The following is a 19,520-nucleotide window of genomic DNA, read 5'->3' as shown; positions in this document are numbered from 1 at the left end:
CTCCAGGATGATCAGGGCTGGGAACTCAACATCCAGGGGTATTCAACATTCAGGAAAGATAGAATAAAAGGAAAAGGAGGTGGGGTAGCATTGCTGGTTAAGGAGGAAATTAAGGCAATAGTTCAGAAGGACATTAGCTTGGATGATGTGGAATCTATATGGGTAGAGCTGCAGAATACAAAAGGGCAAAAAACGTTAGTGGGAGTTGTGTACAGACCTCCAAACAGTAGTAGTGATGTCGGGGAGGGCATCAAACATGAAATTAGGGGTGCGTGCAATAAAGGTGCAGCAGTTATCATGGGTGACTTTAATATGCACATAGATTGGGTTAACCAAACTGGAAGCAATACGGTGGAGGAGGATTTCCTGGAGTGCATAAGGGATGGTTTTCTAGACCAATATGTCGAGGCACCAACTAGGGGTGAGGCCATCTTAGACTGGGTGTTATGCAATGAGAGAGGATTAATTGGCAATCTCGTTGTGCGCAGCCCCTTGGGGAAGAGTGACCATAATATGGTGGAATTCTGCATTAGGATGGAGAATGAAACAGTTAATTCAGAGACCATGGTCCAGAACTTAAAGAAGGGTAACTTTGAAGGTATGAGGCGTGAATTGGCTAGGATAGATTGGTGAATGATACTGAAGGGGTTGACTGTGGATGGGCAATGGCAGACATTTAGAGACCGCATGGATGAACTACAACAATTGTACATTCCTGTCTGGCGTAAAAATAAAAAAGGAAAGGTGGCTCAACCGTGGCTATCAAGGGAAATCAGGGATAGTATTAAAGCCAAGGAAGTGGCATATAAATTGGCCAGAAATAGCAGCGAACCCGGGGACTGGGAGAAATTTAGAACTCAGCAGAGGAGGACAAAGGGTTTGATTAGGGCAGGGAAAATGGAGTACGAGAAGAAGCTTGCAGGGAACATTAAGACGGATTGCAAAAGTTTCTATAGATATGTAAAGAGAAAAAGTTTAGTAAAGACAAACGTAGGTCCCCTGCAGTCAGAATCAGGGGAAGTCATAACGGGGAACAAAGAAATGGCGGACCAATTGAACAAGTAGTTTGGTTCGGTATTCACTGAGGAGGACACAAACAACCTTCCGGATATAAAAGGGGTCGGAGGGTCTAGTAAGGAGGAGGAACTGAGGGAAATCCTTATTAGTCGGGAAATTGTGTTGGGGAAATTGATGGGATTGAAGGCCGATAAATCCCCAGGCCCTGATGGACTGCATCCCAGAGTACTTAAGGAAGTGGCCTTGGAAATAGTGGATGCATTGACAGTCATTTTCCAACATTCCATTGACTCTGGATCAGTTCCTATCGAGTGGAGGGTAGCCAATGTAACCCCACTTTTTAAAAAAGGAGGGAGAGAGAAAACAGGGAATTATAGACCGGTCAGCCTGACATCAGTAGTGGGTAAAATGATGGAATCAATTATTAAGGATGTCATAGCAGTGCATTTGGAAAGAGGTGATATGATAGGTCCAAGTCAGCATGGATTTGTGAAAGGGAAATCATGCTTGACAAATCTTCTGGAATTTTTTGAGGATGTTTCCAGTAGAGTGGACAAGGGAGAACCAGTTGATGTGGTATATTTGGACTTTCAGAAGGCTTTCGACAAGGTCCCACACAAGAGATTAATGTGCAAAGTTAAAGCACATGGGATTGGGGGTAGTGTGCTGACATGGATTGAGAACTGGTTGTCAGACAGGAAGCAAAGAGTAGGAGTAAATGGGGACTTTTCAGAATGGCAGGCAGTGACTAGTGGGGTACCGCAAGGTTGAGTGCTGGGGCCCCAGCTGTTTACACTGTACATTAATGATTTAGACGAGGGGATTAAATGTAGTATCTCCAAATTTGCGGATGACACTAAGTTGGGTGGCAGTGTGAGCTGCGAGGAGGATGCTATGAGGCTGCAGAGCGACTTGGATAGGTTAGGTGAGTGGGCAAATGCATGGCAGATGAAGTATAATGTGGATAAATGTGAGGTTATCCACTTTGGTGGTAAAAACAGAGAAACAGACTATTATCTGAATGGTGACAGATTAGGAAAAGGGGAGGTGCAAAGAGACCTGGGTGTCATGGTACATCAGTCATTGAAGGTTGGCATGCAGGTACAGCAGGCGGTTAAGAAAGCAAATGGCATGTTGGCCTTCATAGCGAGGAGATTTGAGTACAGGGGCAGGGAGGTGTTGCTACAGTTGTACAGGGCCTTGGTGAGGCCACACCTGGAGTATTGTGTACAGTTTTGGTCTCCTAACCTGAGGAAGGACATTCTTGCTATTGAGGGAGTGCAGCGAAGGTTCACCAGACTGATTCCCGGGATGGCGGGACTGACCTATCAAGAAAGACTGGATCAACTGGGCTTGTATTCACAGGAGTTCTGAAGAATGAGAGGGGACCTCATAGAAACGTTTAAAATTCTGATGGGGTTAGACAGGTTAGATGCAGGAAGAATGTTCCCAATGTTGGTGAAGTCCAGAACCAGGGGACACAGTCTAAGGATAAGGGGTAAGCCGTTTAGGACCGAGATGAGGAGGAATTTCTTCACCCAGAGAGTGGTGAACCTGTGGAATTCTCTACCATAGAAAGTTGTTGAGGGCAGTTCACTGAATATATTCAAAAAGGAGTTAGATGAGGTCCTTACTACTAGGGGGATCAAGGGGTATGGCGAGAAAGCAGGAATGGAGTACTGAAGTTGCATGTTCAGCCATGAACTCATTGAATGGCGGTGCAGGCTCGAAGGGCCGAATGGCCTACTCCTGCACCTATTTTCTATGTTTCTATGTTTCTATGTTAGAGCTTCATAGCAAGTAGCCGAACAAAACGTAGCTGTTACCAGCCACATATTTGGCCTATAATGGAGAGAGAGAGGAGGAGGCATCACAGCACGCTGTGGTGACTGAGACTGGAGAGAGCAGTGAGGTGGGAGATGAGCACATTGGAGGGCGCAAAAGAGCCAGGAGGTTCTCGGACAAGGCAAATGCCTTCCTCCTGCAGGAGGTCAAGTCACGCTAGGGTGATTTGACACAGGGAGTGCATGGAAAGCCCAACCCAAAAGCCTACCAGAAGATATGGACCGAGATAGCAGAGGTGGTCTCGTGGGCGACCAACGAGGTGCGTGAGGGCAACCAATGCCGCAAACGATAGAACGACCTTGTGGGATCCGTAAGAGTATGTATTATATTGATTTACATGTACTTATGTATTTATATAATTTGATTTGTAACAGTCATGAGTGACTATCATCAGATGTGAGGTCTTTCACTTTAACCGTGAATGTTGTACTCAAAGCCTGCGGTCACGGTGTGCGTCTTTAGGTAAAGAATGATAATTATCATAGTAATCATGATTACATCTGTCGGTTATGTGTTGTATCAGTGTCTGTGACAGCACCTAGCAATGATATCACACAATGAACTCATGCCATGTCGTCCTGTAACCTTTTACTGAAGAAGCGATCGACAATGAGGTCCATGCAGAGGCGAACGGGTAGGTGGTGCCATCAGTCCCCAGTGACATCACTGATATGGAGGAGCAGGTGCTCGCACTCATGGGGAAGCACCCCCGGACAGCCATGGACGCATCTGCAGAGCCTGACGTGATGCCACGTGAGTAAAGCTTACACCATTGCGTGATGTAAAGTCAAGGAAGACATTAAGGAAGAAATAGCGGGACATCGAGATAGGAATAGTGCAATCAAGCAGATTCATGGATTCATGAAGGGGAAATCATGTAAACATTGGTGACCAGCTCATTGAAGCATTGTGGGGCATATCCCAACAGCTTGGCAACATCTCCGGCACCATGATTGAGTACATTCCGCGGATGGCGGAGTCCCTGGATGCGATAACCAGGAACACTGCTGCCACAGGCATCCCAGTCGTCCCCGAACGCGGCACTCCACCCCTAGGTTCCGCACCACCACTGTGAACGACAGATGAGAGCAGGGACCAAGATCCTGTTTCTGCATCAGAGAATGTTGCCCCTTCGGCACCCCCAGCTCCCGTCCCCGTCCAACGACCGCATCTGCCTTCACCCCCCCAATGAGGCACCACCTGAGAAGCTCCTCGCACAGGCATCGTGGAGTGAGGAGGGGAAGGGGTAGAGGTGGGGAGAAGAATGGGAGGGGGGAAGGAAAGTGAGATGCATGTCTGCAGGTGATGGCTGTGTTATATCTCCATCTGGGTGTATGCAATTTGTTGCAATGTATGGGGGCTTGGTACCATGCTCCTGCTTTGCGTTTGCATTCTGTGTTGGTGGACATGTTGAATATGTGATTTATGTCAATGGTGGAAAAAGTGGGGTGTGGGCAGGGGTTGTGTGTTATTGGCTGTGATACTTATGATTTCAGACCAATGTTGGTATAAAATTTTTGTTATTGAACATAACCTTGTTGCACATTGTCTCAGATAGCTGGACCGTTACACACTGGTGATTCCTTAACATGAAAGGGTTAAATACAACTTAACATCAATCAACGTAAACGTTAATTGGCACCAAGGTGATGGGCACCATTGATGTCTGAGTTGCACACATACAGCAGTGTGTCAGCGTTGTCACTCACATCAACACTCTTTCAGGCAAATCGTTCAGATATCAGCTCCTTATGTAAGAGTGGGATTTTACAAATGCCAGCCACACCACTGGCGTTCGTTCAGAACGGTTCTACTTTTTGTGCGCGTTTTTTTGGGCGAGCGATATTGTGGGCGATATGTGTGTAACGTGGTGAAATTGACAATGGGCGATCTCATGGCCGCTAGTTTCGGTAAATATGCTCTTTATGACAAAAAAAAGTGGGCGGGCGGTATTATTGAATCTCGGCGTTAAATCAGTGTGGAAAGTAACGCTGGGCGATATTATGGATGTTGATTTTGCCCATTCTGATGATTCCGCCCCAAAAAAATGAGCGGGTGGTAATGTTTTTTCCCGGCGTTAAGCACATGGGAAAGTAACACTCCGTGATAAAAATGGGTGTCAGTTTCCATTTTGTGCCAAAATGGGCGATATATGGGCGTTATACATCATTTCAGCGGTAAAATGGATGTTAAGTGGCCGTTAAGCATGCAAAAAAATTGGAGGTTCTAGCCCAAAGACTTACATAGAATTTCATAGAATTTTCAAGAATTTACATAGAATTGCATAGAATTAACATAGAATTTACATAGACTGACATAGAATTTCATAGAATTACATATAATTTACATAGAATTGCATAGATTTAACATAGAATTTACAGCACAGAAGTCGGCCATTTGGCCCAATATGTCCATACCGGTGTTTATGCTCCACACAAGCCTCCTCCCACCCAACTTTATTTAATTTTATCATCATAACTTTCTATTCCTTTCTCCCTTGTGTGCCCATCTAGCCTCTTCTTAAAGGTATTTATGCTAATCGTCTCAACCATTCCATGTGGTAGCGAGTTCCACATTCTCACCACTCTATAAAAAGTTTCTCTTCAATTCCTTATTGAATTTATTGGTGACTATCGTACATTTGTGGGACTAATTGGCAGCTCTTTCAGGGAGCTGTAAAAGGTCATCCTGGGAGTGAATTGGTAAGTCGGTCATCAAGTAAGTAGAGCTTATAATACTAGGTCGGTTACTGGGCAGTGATAGCAGTAGAACAAATTTAGGCTAACTGAAATGAGTTTTTTCCATTGATAATCACTCACACAGCCCAAGGATCAATAAGCCAATCAGTACTGAATAAATATTACAAAAGCTGATCTGAACTTGTGCATGTATTAATGACAAGGGAGCAACAGAAAATCTTTTTCATTTCTTCTTTTATTATTGCATTATCGATTTCACTCAGTCACAGCAGTGAGAAGGTGAGAAATGTGAATTGAATGATTTTATTTTGTGCTAGTGTATCTCCCTTGGCATTGCCCACTGCAGATCAGGGCTGAGCTGCTTCACCTCAGAGTCAATGAGTGAGGATGTGGGTATAGGTGTGGGGATCTGCAGTTCCTGGAGCTTCTACAGTTCCATCTAGTGGTAGATGTGTGCAACCGCAGCCATCAGCATTTGATGGAAATATGAAGCATTATAATGGAAATGCAACCTCGCGCCATGAGATAAATGACCAGACAATGTATTTTTTTTGTGGTGTTGATTGAGGGATAAATATTGGCCAGGACACTGGGAAGAACACGCCCGATCTTGAGTCAGCTGTGGCTCAGCGGGTAGCACACTCGGCTCTGAGTCAGAAGGTCCCACTCCAGGGACTTGAGCACATAAATCTAGGCTGAAACTCCAGTGCTGTGCTGAGGGAGTGCTGCACTGTCGGAGGTGCTGTCTTCTGAATGAGACATTAAACCGAGAAGAGCAGGGGAGTTATCCCCGGTGTCCCACCTGTCCGGGCCAATGTTTATCCCTCAATCAACATCACTAAAACAGTTTGCCTGGTTATTATCACATTGCTGTTTGTGGGAGCTTGTTGTGCACAAATTGGCTGCCACATTTCTCACATTACAACAGTGACTACACTTCAAAAGTACTTTATTGACTATAAAGCGCTGAGGCATCGAGTGGTTGTGAAAGGAGGTATATAAATGTAAGTCTTTCTTTTCGCCGTTCTTCGAAATAGCGCGTGGGATCTTTTATGCACACCTGAGCGAGCAGATGGGGTCTCCAACAGTGCGGTGCTCCCTCAGTACTGGACTGGGAGTGTCGGCCTGGATTATATAAACAAGTTTGGGCACTGGGCAAACCAAATATGCAGTAACAATGTAGAGGATGAATTCATGGAACGTATGCAAGATGGTTTTCTAGATCAGTATGTTGAGGAAGCAAATGGGGAACCGTCTATTTAGATCTAATATTGTGCAATGTGAAAGCGTTAATTAATAACCTTGAAGTAATATGATATAATTTTATATTGAGTTTGAAGTGATTTAGTTAAATCCAAAACTACGGTCTTACATCTGAACAAAGCAAACTGCATAGGTATGAGGGGCGAGATGGCTAAGATAGATTGGGAAACTACATTAAAAGGTACGACGGTAGACAAGCAATAACTAGCATTTAAATAATTAATATATAATTTACAACAAACATACATTCCTTTAAGGCACAAAAATCCTGCAAGAAAAATGGTCCAACCGTGGCTAACAAGAAAAGTAAAAGATGGAATTAGATCAAAGGAAGAGGCTTATAATGTTGCCAAAAAGAGCAGTAAGCCTGAGGATTGGGAGGATTTTAGAATTCAGCAAAGGAAGACCAAGAAATTGATAAAGACAGGGTTAATAGAATGAGAGTAAACTAGCGAGAGACATAAAAACAGACTATAAAAGCTTCTATAGGTATGTAAAAAGAAAAAGATTAGTGAAAGTAAATATATAATAACTCTGACAAAGGGTGGTCGACCCGAAACGCTAACTCTGCTTCCTCTCCACAGATGCTGCCTGACCTGCTGAGATTTCCAGCATTTTCTGTTTTTATTCCAGATTCCAGCATCCGCAGTATTTTGCTTTTGTGTTAGCGAAAGTAAACGTGGGTTCCTTACAGGCTGAGACAGGAGAAATTATAAAGGGGAATAAGGAAATGGCAGAGAAATTAAACAATTACTTTGTGTCTGTCTTCACGGAACAAGACACAAAAAACCTCCCGGAAATAGTGGAGAACCAAGGGTCTAGCGAGATTGAGGAACTGAAACATATATTAGTAAAAAAATAGTACTGGAAAATTTAATGGGACTGAAAGCCATTAAATCCCCTGGACCTGCTGACCTACATCCTAGGTTTTTGAAAGAGGTGGCTATGGAGAAAGTGGATGCATTGGTTGTCATCTTCCAAACTTCCATAGATTTTAGAACGGTTCCCGCAGATTAGAAGGCAGCTAATGTAACCCAATATTTAAGAAAGGAGGGAGAGGGAAAACGGGGAATTACAGACCAGTTAGCCTGACATCAGTCGTAGAGAAAATGGTAGAATGTATTATTAAGCACTTAGAGATTTATAATAGGGTTGGGCAGAGTCAACACAGATTTATGAAAGGGAAATCATGTTTGACAAATTTATTAAGAGTTTATTGAGGTTGTAACTGGTAGAATAGATAAGGGGGAACCAATGGATGTGGTGTATTTACATTTTCAGAAGTTATTCGATAAGGTGCTACACAAGAAGTTATTGAACAAAATTAGGGCTCATGGGATTGGGGTTAATGTACAAGCATGGATTAAGGATTGGTTAACGGACAGAAAACAAAGGTAGGAATAAATGGATCATTTTCAGGTTGGCAGGCTGTAACTAGTGGGGTACCGCAAGGATCGGTGCTTGGGCCCCAGCTATTCACAATCTATATTAATGATTTGGATGAGGGGACCAAATGTAATATATCCAAATTTGCTGATGATACAAAACTAGGTGGGAATGTAAAGAGGAGGATGCAAAGAGACTTCAAGGGGATATAGACAGGCTAAGTGAGTGGGAAAGAATATGGCAAATGGAATATAGGGCCCAAGTTTCCACACGCGCCTAGAACGGCGCAGTCCCGACCTGGACGCCCGTTTTTCGCGCCACAAAGTGCGCCTAAAAAAATCCTCGGTATTCTCCACCGACCTGCAGGTCCTCTGGCCCTCGGCGCAGCCAGCACGAGCTGTGGGGGGGGCGGAGCCAGGTCCCTGCGCTGAAAACAGTGCCGGGACCTCTGCACATGCGCACTACAGTGGGAACGCAAGTGCAGTAGCTCCAGGCGCCAAACTGTGTGGGAGGGGCCCGAAGCACGCAGCCCCTAGCCCTGGCCGAATGGCCTCACTGGGGCTGCATGAATAAGGCTCCTCCCACGGCCAGCTCCTGCTCCCCCCCCCCGACCAGACCCGACACTTGCTCCCCGCCCCCCCCCTGCCTCCGGACCAGACCCGACACTCGCTCCCCCCCCCCGACTGATCCGACCCGACACGCGCTCCTGTTCCCGCTCTCCGCCTCCCCGACCCGCGCTCCTGTTCCCGCTCCCCAACTGGACCCGACCCGACCTGCGCTCCTGTTCCCGCTCCCCGCCCCCCCGACTGGACCCAACCCGACCCGTGCTCCCGCCCCCCGACCCGACCCCCCCCCCACTGGACCCGACCCGCCCCCACTGGACCCGACCCGACCCGACCCGACCCCCCCCCCACTGGACCCGACTCCCGCTCCCGGACTGGATCCGACCTGACCTCCCTCCCTCCCTCTCTCTCTCTCTCTCTCTCTCCCCCTCCCTCCCCTCCTCTCTCTCTCTCTCCCCCTCCCTCCCCCCTCTCTCTCTCTCTCCCCCTCCCTCCCCCTCTCCCCCCCTCTCTCTCTCTCTCTCTCCCCCTCCCCCTCCCCCCTCTCTCTCTCTCCCTCCCCCCACGACCCGAACCGAACCTCCCCGACCCGAACCTCCCCGACCCGACTCGACCCAACCCGACCCAACCTAACGCCACCTACCTGTAAATCTGGTGCTGGGGACGGGCCCTGCCCGAAGTGTCGGGCCGGCCCGTTCAGCCTTCGGTCCCGAAAGGCCTGCCTGAAGCACTTTCACACAGGTAGGAAGATAGTTTATTTAATCTTTTCTTTGCTTATAAATGTTTATTCAGGTTGGATTTATTTGTATAATATTTGTATAAGTATAAATAAGGATTTATTATAGAATTTAATGAGTTCCCTTCCCCCCCCCCACCTCGTTCTGGACGCCTAATTGTAACCTGCGCCTGATTTTTTAATGTGTAGAACAGGTTTTTTCAGTTCTACAAAAATCTTCACTTGCTCCATTCTAAGTTAGTTTGGAGTACGTTTTCACTGTGGAAACTTTCAAATCAGGCGTCAGTGGCCGGACACACCCCCTTTTGAAGAAAAAATTCTGTTCCAAAGTAGAACTGTTCTACCTGACTAGAACTGCAGAAAAAAAAATGTGGAGAATTGCGATTTCTAAGATAGTCCGTTCTCCACCAGTTGCTCCTAAAAATCAGGTGCAAATCATGTGGAAACTTGGGCCCATAATGTGGAGAAATGTGAAGTTATCCACTTCAGTAAGAAAAATAGAAAAGCAGAGTATTGTTTAAATTGTGAGAGATTGGGAAATGTTAGGGTTCAGAGGGACCTGGGAGCCCTTTTCGAGGATAACTTGCTTCCACACTAAAAATGAGTTCTCAGGTGGCTGATGAGTCATAAGAACATAAGAAATAGGAGCAGGATTAGGCCACCTGGCCGCTCGAGCCTGCTCCGCCATTTAATTAGATCACGGCTGATCTGATCATGGACTCAGCTCCACTTCCCCATAAGCCTTTATTCCCTTATCGCTCAAAAATCTGTCTATCTCTACCTTAAATATATTGAATGACCCAGCCTCCACAGCTCTCTGGGGCAGAAAATTCGATAGATTTACAACCCTCTGAGAGAAGAAATTCCTCCTCATCTCAGTTTTAAATGGGCAGCCCCTTGTTCTGAGACTATGTCCCCTAGTTTTAGTTTCCCCTATGAGTGGACATATCCTCTCTGCATGCATCTTGTCGAGCCCCCTCATTATCTTATAAGGTAAGATCACCTCTCATTCTTCTGAACTCCAATGTGTATAGGCCCAACCTACTCAACCTAGCTTCATAAATCAACCCCCTCATCTCTGGAATCAACCTCATGAACCTTTTCTGAGCAGCCTCCAATGCAAGTATATCCTTCCTTAAATACGGAGACCAAAATTGTACGCAGTACTCTAGGTGTGGTCTCACCAATACCCTGTACAGTTGTAGCAGGACTTCTCTGCTTTTATACTCTAGCCCCCTTGCAATAAAGGCCAACATTCCATTTGCCTTCCTGATTACTTACTGTACCTGCATACTAACTTTTTGTGTTTCATGCCCAAGGACCCCCAGGTCCCTCTGTACTGCAGCACTTAGCAATTTTTCTCCATTTAAATTATAATTTGCTTTTCTATTTTTTCTGCTTCTGCCAAATTTTTGCCCACTCCTGTCTATATCCCTTTGCAGATTTTTTGTGTCCTCCTCATAATTTGCTTTCCCACCCATCTCTGCATCATCAGCAAATTTGGCTACATTACATTCGGTCCCTTCATCCAAGTCATTAATATAGATTGTAAATAGTTGAGGACCCAGCACCTGCGGCACCCCACTAGTCACTATTTGCCAATTGGAAAATGACCCATTTATCCCGATTCTCTGTTTTCTGTTCGTTAGCCAATCCTCTATCCATGCTAATATATTACCCCCAATGCAGGACTTACAGTCTCTGTCACAGGTGGGGCATACGGTGGTTGAAGGGATGTTGGTTGAAGGGGCGGGTGGATTGGGTGCTTAGGTTGTCATGCGCTCCTTCCATGGTTTGCTCTTAGCCTCTGCTTGCTCAGGGCGAAGAGACTCGAGTTATTCGGTGCCTTTTCCAGGTGCTTCTCCTCCACTTTGAGTGATCTTGGGCCAGGGGTTCCCAGGTGTTGGTGGGGATGTTGCACTTTTTCAAGGAGGCTTTGAGGATGTCCTTGAAGCGTTTCCTCTGCCCACCTGGGGCTCGTTTGCCGTGTCGGAGCTCCGAGTAGAGCGCTCGTTTTGGGAGTCTCATATCGAACAATGTGGCCCGTCCAACGGACCTGATCGAGCATGGTCAGTGCTTCGATGCTGGGGATGTTGGCCTGAGCGAGGACACTGACATTGGTGCGTCTATCCTGCCAATGGACCAAGTTGTGAGGAGGATGCAAAGGGGCTTCAAGTGGATATAGACAGGCGAAGTGAATGGGCAAGAATATGGCAAATGGAATATAATGTGGAGAAATGTGAAGTTATCCACTTTGGTAGGAAAAATAAAAAAGCAGAGTATTTTTTAAATGGTGAGAGATTGGAAAATGTTAGTGCTCAGAGGGACCTGGGTGTCCTCAAATCACTGAAAGTTAATATGCAGGTACAGCAAGCAATTAAGAAAGCAAGTAGTATGTTAGCCTTAATTACAAGAGGATTTGAGTATATGAGTAAAGACATCTTATTGCAATTATATAGGGCCTTGGTGAGACTGCACCTGGAGTATTGTGTAGTTTTCTTCTCTTTACCTAAGGAAGGATATACTTGCCATATAGAGAGTGCAACGAAGGTACACCAGACTGATTCCTGAGATTGGGGGATTGTCCTATGAGGAAAGATTGAGCAGCTTAGGCCTATATTCTCTAGAATTTCGAAGAATGAGAGGTGATCTTATTGAAACAATGAGATTGTTATAGGGCTAGACAGGGTAGATGCGGGGAGGATGTTTCCCCTGGCTGGGGAGTCTAGAACCAGAGGTCACAGTCTCAGAATACGGGGTCGGCCATTTAGGGCTGAGATGAGGAGAAGTGTCTTCACTCAGAGGTGGCAAATCTTTGGAATGATCTACCCGAGAGGGCTGAGTCGTTGAGTATATTCAAGACAGAGATCGATAGATTTTTGAATATTAAGGGAATGAAGGGATATGGAGAGAGTGCAGGAGAGTGGAGTTGAGGTAGAAGATCAGCCATGATCTTATTGAAAGGCGCAGCAAGCTCGAGGGGCCGAATGGCCTACTCCTGCTCCTAATTTTTATGTTCTTATCTTATGTTCTTAAGTCTCAGGAGTGGGACTTGATCCCACAACCTTCGGACTCAGAGGCAAGAGTGCTTTTCACTAAGCCACGGCTGACAACTGCACACAACTTTATTTCCGTGCTTTGTTCTGCTTGGCTTTATGCCTGATTCTGTGCCCAGACAATATTGGTTTGTAACCAGATCCAGTGACATGGCAACACGTGGCTTGATCTCCTCACAGCACAGTTCTTGCAGTTCGAAAGTGTTAACAAGCCCTAACTTCCGAGGGCTACCTCACATCAGCCACAGTATGTCGCAGGAATAAATAAAACCACTCAATGCTCTCGGGTCAATATATTCTTGTTACATACCCCAGTATCTTAATTTGAGAGTATTAAACTATTGAACTAAAAAAATAATGCACCTTTCAACCTCATTGTGTTTATTTTGTTTTAATAAATTCTCACCAGTTCCTACACTGGAAATTCAACAACAAGTTACTCCCTTTGTGTCTCTCTCAACGAGGGGGGACGTACCGCTGAAGCACTTCAGCCTTTATTCACTAGGGATTTCCCACCAACGTCTGGTGTAGAGCTCGCGGAAAGTAGCTATGCACATAAGAAATAGGAGCAGGATGCGGCCATTTGGCCTCTCGAGCCTGCTCCGCCATTTACTAAGATCATGGCTGATCTGATCTTGGGTTCAGCTCCACTTCCCTGTCTGCTCCCCATAACCCATCACTCCCTTATCGTTCAAAATTTGCTAAAATGATTGAGCACAGCGGTCCAGCAGTTTTATGCAGTGCTTCTGCGTTATGGTGAGTTTTACTGGTTGGGGCATTAAGCCTGCTAGTTACTTCTCCCCTGGAGGTTAATAATGCAAACGAGAGACACAGGCCTGAAGTCCTTTACCATCACTATTTGCCAAACCTCGTGATTTCCTCACCGTTTTGCACATGGTGAAAGCTTGCGTATGCTTTATACCGTGGTGAAAATACAGGCTAGGGTGCTTTAGGTTTGCGCAGTACACTTTCTAGATGTTAGGCCGCTGCTATTCATAATACAACCTGGGGCCTACTTGCAGATTGCTTCTCTCTCACTTCAGGCACTGAGCTCCTCATATTATTGTGTTTTAACTTATAGCCTGCCAGTTGTGGAATGTTAGAGACAGAGACAGAGACAGAAAAGTTAAAACAAGGAGTTACATTAAAGTCATTCTGCAAGTATGGTCCAAAAGCATATCATGCTCAACCCGATGTGAAGGAAGTTAGTGAGTGTTGTTTAGCTGGGCTGACAACTAGCAACATCTGCCAGCGAGGAGAGACAATATTGAATGGCAACCAAAGTTAAGATTCAAAGTATCGCAGCTTTAAGAAAATCAACATTGCTGTTAATTCACTTTAAACCCAATAGCGATTCTGCCAGCTTCCCACACTCGCTGCCAATTCAGTAAACATTTATGACATATCTTTGGGTGCAGCTTTAATGGCCTGAACTCTGGGTAGCGTCAGCTCACAGTCTGACTTTAATTTAATAAAACATGCACTGATGACTGGAAGGAAGCCATATTGAAATGAATGATTAAAGACCAGACCAACTCTTTCATTACAGCGCACTAGATAAGTTCCTGCAGCTGCAGCAGTGTGAGGGAGGGCTGTAACTCATTGTGCATCCCGCAGAAAAGCTCCAAGGCCTCCTGACTCAAGGTTTTTAAGTTATTTTTCGTAGCCTGTGCCAGTATCAATATAGAAGCGTCTCCATAGCATTTCCATCAGGCTGCCTGTGTGCCGACTTGTAGACTTTCCATATGGACGCAGATCTTCGAGCACAATGGGGGTAGTCAGGTGGCAATGGTTACAGCCTGTTGCCAGTGTGCTGCCCCAAACCAGGAACCCGAGGCACAGCGGAAATTGGCCCTTGTTGAAATAACAGGGGCGAGCGGCCTGTTGCTTGAAAGGAGGGTGACGGCTGATTGCAGTGCGGGCAGATACAGGCAGGAGCGGCGAGGTCGGAGCGAAGGAGCGACAAGAGTTCGTAGGGGGATGTGATCGGGGCCCAGGAGAGGTGTGAGTTTGGGGCCCAGAAGAGTCGAGGGCCCAGGGGCAGCACGGGCCAGCCCACACTGCGATATGTGTGCGCACTAGGTCCATGCAGCAGAGCAGGTCTCCAGTCGTCTTGGTTAATAATCCTTGCCACTGGACCAAGACCTAGCTCTGTCAAGCCTGTGTGGTAGCTGGTGTGCAATGGCGATCACACATTAAAAAAATCCACGCACAGGCATCTTCCACCCTTCAAGATGTGGAGTTCAGAGCTCAGCGCAGGGGAAAACAGGAGACTATGGGCTCAATTTTCCCCAGTGATTTGCGCCGTTTTTTTTTGAGCAGGCTGCTCTTTTTGGCCTAAGTTCAAAAACCACAGTTTCCCCAATCAATTTGCACCAGCGTAACTCAGTTAGTTATGATTTTTTTAGGTCAGTTTTTTTTCAGCCAAAGGGGGCGTAACCAGCCACCTACGCCACTTCTGGCCAATTAGGGAAGTTTGGCCAGCTGAGAATTACTCCAGTTTTGCTTAGGTCAGCGTATGTGGCCTCTCCAGAAAACCCTTACAGATTGGCGCAAGTAAGGAAGTCGGCGCAGAAGGTGCCAGGACACACACTTAAAGAATTGAAAAACACATAGCAGCAACTTACCTCCAACCCCGCCCGAAGGCTCCCCGGTCCCATGCTAGGTCCCCATTCAGAGAGAGAGAGAGAGAGAGAGAGAGTGAGAGAGACCCGGGAATTGCGGAATGGGACCGGGGACCGAGAATTGGACCTGACCGGGAGACTGGGGACCGAGAATGGGACTGGACCGGCAAGCCCTTCGGGCGGGGTTGGAGGTAATTTGGTGCTATGTGTTTTTCAATTCTTTTATTGTGTTGGGAGCTGGCTGTATGCTTCACTTTGTAGCCTCAGCTCGCATTGTGTCCCTGGTTACCATGGCAGCCCGATCATTTTGGCGCAGATCAAGGCTCCACCTTCAAAACTAAAGGACAGGTTAGGCCACGCCAAAAATGAAAAAAATCCAACGGGAAAACTGACAACATTTTTTTGGGCGTACTTGGGCCCCAACAGATTGGGCGTAACTCTTCAAGTACGCAAAGAAAAAGCTTTGGGGAAAATTGAGCCCTATATATTTATATTGCATCTGACCTCGCTCACCCCACACCATGGCAGGGGAGGGGGGAGGTTTAGCGTCTCTCCATGAACTGGTTGGGGGGCGTTTAGAGTGCTTCCATCAACTGACGGGAGAGGCTGAAGGGAACGATTGCTGGGTGCAGGGGTGGGGGGGGAGCTGGGTGAGAGGGGTCGCTGGGTGAGGGGGTGGGGTCTGGGAGAGGGGGGGAGAGCTGGGAGAGGGGGTGGGGTCTGGGTGAGGGGAGAGAGCTGGGTGAGGGGGTGGGGTCTGGGTGAGAGGGTGGGGTCTGGGTGATGGGGGCGAGCTGGGTGTGGGGGTGGGGTCTGGGTGAGGGGGGAGAGCTGGGAGAGGGGGTGGAGTCTGGGAGAGGGGAGAGAGGTGGGTGTGGGGGTTGGTCTGGGTGAGGGGAGAGAGCTGGGTGTGGGGGTGGGGTCTGGGAAAGGGGAGAGCTGGGTGAGGGGGTGGGCTCTGGGTGAGGGGGTGGGCTCTGGGTGAGGGGGTGGGGTCTGGGTGACGGGGGCGAGCTGGGTGTGGGGGTGGGGTCTGGGTGAGGGGGGAGAGCTGGGAGAGGGGGTGGGGTCTGGGAGAGGGGAGAGAGCTGGGTGTGGGGATTGGTCTGGGCGAGAGGAGAGGTCTGGGAGAGGGGGGAGAGCTGGGAGAGGGGGTGGGGTCTGGGAGAGGGGGGAGAGCTGGGAGAGGGGTTGGGGTCTGGGTGAGGGGGAGAGCTGGGAGAGGGGGTGAGGTCTGGGAGAGGGGGAGAGCTGGGAGAGAGGGTGGGGTCTGGGTGAGGGGGGATAGCTGGGAGAGGGGGTGGGGTCTGGGAGAGGGGGTGGGGTCTGGGTGAGGGGAGAGAGCTGGGTGAGGGGGGGATAGCTGGGAGAGGGGGTGGGATCTGGGTGAGGGGAGAGTGCTGGGTGAGGGGGTTGGGTCTGGGAGAGGGGGTGGGGTCTGGGTGAGGGGAGAGAGCTGGTTGAGGGGGTGGGATCTGGGAGAGGGGGGAGAGCTGGGTGAGGGGGTGGGGCTGGGTGAGGGGAGAGTGCTGGGTGAGGGGGTGGGGTCTGGGAGAGGGGGGAAAGCTGGGTGAGGGGGTGGGGCTGGGTGAGGGGAGAGTGCTGGGTGAGGGGGTGGGGTCTGGGAGAGGGGGGAAAGCTGGGTGAGGGGGTGGGGTCTGGGTGAGGGGAGAGAGCTGGGTGAGGGGGTGGAGTCTGGGAGAGGGGGGAGAGCTGGGTGAAGGGGGGAGAGCTGGGTGAGGGGGAGAGCTGGGTGAGGGGGAGAGCTGGGTGAGGGGGTGGTGTCTGGGGTTGGGGGGAGAGCTGGGTGAGAGGGTGAGGTCTGGAGTAGCGGGGAGAGCTGGGTGAGGGGGGGAACGGGGTGAGGGGGAGAACAGGGTGAGTGGGAGAGCTGGGTGAAGGGTCGAGTGGTCGGTGAGAGGGGGAGAGCTGGGTGGGAATGGCGAGTAGCAGATTTACAACCCTGTCTAAATCTAGTCAAGATATACGCTGATCCCTGAGAGATTTCTTGCTCTTCTCTTTCAGTATCGGATTTGTGTCTTGGTTAATCTCTGAACGCAACACGACACCGTGCCCCCTGCCAAGTTTCCGTGACTGAAGTCCACGCCCAATGGCCCGCCGAGCGATTGCCCAGTTCTTAGAGCGCGAGCGAAATAAAGTCAGAGATTGATGTCAACAGGGAATTGTGGTGTTAATACTCTATTTGTTACAATTCACGGGACGGGCATTAGGACCCTGCAGGAGCTATTCACAGTTGCTGTATTCATTCTGGTTCATGCCGGTTTGAGACTCCATTTGGGTTGTATAAAAGCAGTAAAGTTAAGTTACTTTACTCCTGGCTCAGTTTGTCAGTTATTTACACATAAACAACATAATTTGGTGACGAGGATGACTCAAATTAACCTTCCTACCGCCCCCCCCCCCCCCCCCACAACCCGCCTTTCCTCTCCACACCCGGGGACCCTCCAATTCCGTGGCCGAGATGGATAAAAAGTTTTTCTACCTACATCATGGCGAGTGGGTTAGACGGCAACAATGTAACACCAGCTCGCCACCGTGCAATACTTATCCACTGCCTCGACATCGAAGGCCAACGCATCTTTGGCCAAATCGAAGACACGGGGTCCTATGACAAAACGGTAAGTGCCCTAGAGAACTATATTGGGCCAAAGAAAAGAATCGTGATGGAGAGATACCAATTTTGTAAAAGGGGGTAGGGGAACGGCGAACCAATCGAACAGTACATCATTTCATTAACTGAACTGGCCGCTACGTGGAACTTTGGAGCACTTATAGAGTAAATGATCAGAGATCAAATGATTGAGAAAACAATGATCCCCTACATTCAGGAATGCTTGCTAATGGAGGATGATAAATTGACATTAGACAAAGCAACCAATTTGACCATCCAAATCGAATCAGCGCTTTCCGATTCAAAAGTGATCAGATTCCCTGCTCCCCCTGTGCAGCAGACTGCAGCCCATGTGCAAGCGAAAATCACAGCAGAGACCCAGGACTAGTAATAAGCCATCCACTATGGATCGTGGGCTTAACCTCCACTGTTTTAACTGTGGGGACAAATTACACTCAGCAAAGATTCCTAACTGCCCTGCACGTGGGAAGAAATGCTCTGCATGTGGTAAAATGAACCATTTTGCTCGTGTCTGTCGCTCATCGCAGCATATTCGACATGTGGACAACCCCGATAGTGATGAACCCAGTATGATTTACACCGCGATCGGGGCCCAGGGGAGGCGTGAGTTCGGGACCAGCGGCCCAGGGGCAGCACGGGCCAGCCCACACTGCGATACGTGTGTGCACTAGGTCCATGCAGCAGAGCAGATCTCCAGTCATCTTGGGTAATCTTTGCCACTGGACCAAGAGCAAGCTCTGTCAAGCCCGTGTGGTGACTGGTGTGCAACGGCCACTACACGCTAAAACAATCCACGCACAGGCATCTTCCACCCTTCAGGATGTAGTTCAGGTCCTTCATTGAAACACCTGTGAACTCATCCTCTTTGTGGCGTGGAAGCAAGTCATCCTCGTTTCGAGAGACCGCCTATGATAATAGAAACATAGAAACATAGAAAATAGGTGCAGGAGTAGGCCATTCGGCCCTTCTAGCCTGCACCGCCATTCAATGAGTTCATGGCTGAACATTCAACTTCAGTACCCCATTCCTGCTTTCTCGCCATACCCCTTGATCCCCCTAGCAGTAAGGACCTCATCTAACTCCTTTTTGAATATATTTAGTGAATTGGCCTCAACAACTTTCTGTGGTAGAGAATTCCACAGGTTCACCACTCTCTGGGTGAAGAAGTTCCTCCGCATCTCGGTCCTAAATGGCTTACCCCTTATCCTTAGACTGTGACCCCTGGTTCTGGACTTCCCCAACATTGGGAACATTCTTCCTGCATCTAACCTGTCTAACCCCGTCAGAATTTTATATGTTTCTATGAGGTCCCTTCTCATTCTTCTGAACTCCAGTGAATACAAGCCCAGTTGATCCAGTCTTTCTTGATAGGTCAGTCCCGCCATCCCGGGAATCAGTCTGGTGAACCTTCGCTGCACTCCTCAATAGCAAGAATGTCCTTCCTCAGGTTAGGAGACCAAAACTGTACACAATACTCCAGGTGTGGCCTCACCAATGCCCTGTACAACTGTAGCAACACCTCCCTGCCCCTGTACTCAAATCCCCTTGCTATGAAGGCCAACATGCCATTTGCTTTCTTAACCGCCTGCTGCACCTGCATGCCAACCTTCAATGACTGATGTACCATGACACCCAGGTCTCTTTGCACCTCCCCTTTTCCTAATCTGTCACCATTCAG

At 48.2% G+C, this 19,520-nt stretch overlaps 1 protein-coding gene across 1 annotated transcript in view; it reads left to right on the top strand.

Annotated features, from left to right (window-relative positions):
- LOC139267418 (uncharacterized) overlaps positions 1-17,407 on the top strand; it is a 211,972-nt gene extending 194,565 nt beyond the window's left edge. Inside the window, exon 5 of the mRNA XM_070885721.1 lies at positions 17,215-17,407. Within this exon, the coding sequence (XP_070741822.1) occupies positions 17,215-17,244 (30 nt within the window). The 3' untranslated portion in view covers positions 17,245-17,407. The remainder of the gene's footprint in view (positions 1-17,214) is intronic.
- The last annotated feature ends 2,113 nt before the right edge of the window (positions 17,408-19,520 follow it).

The sequence above is a fragment of the Pristiophorus japonicus genome, chromosome 7, assembly GCF_044704955.1.
Source record: "Pristiophorus japonicus isolate sPriJap1 chromosome 7, sPriJap1.hap1, whole genome shotgun sequence".
Lineage (NCBI taxonomy): Eukaryota > Metazoa > Chordata > Chondrichthyes > Pristiophoridae > Pristiophorus > Pristiophorus japonicus.
This window is presented reverse-complemented; position numbering and strand designations above follow the sequence as displayed.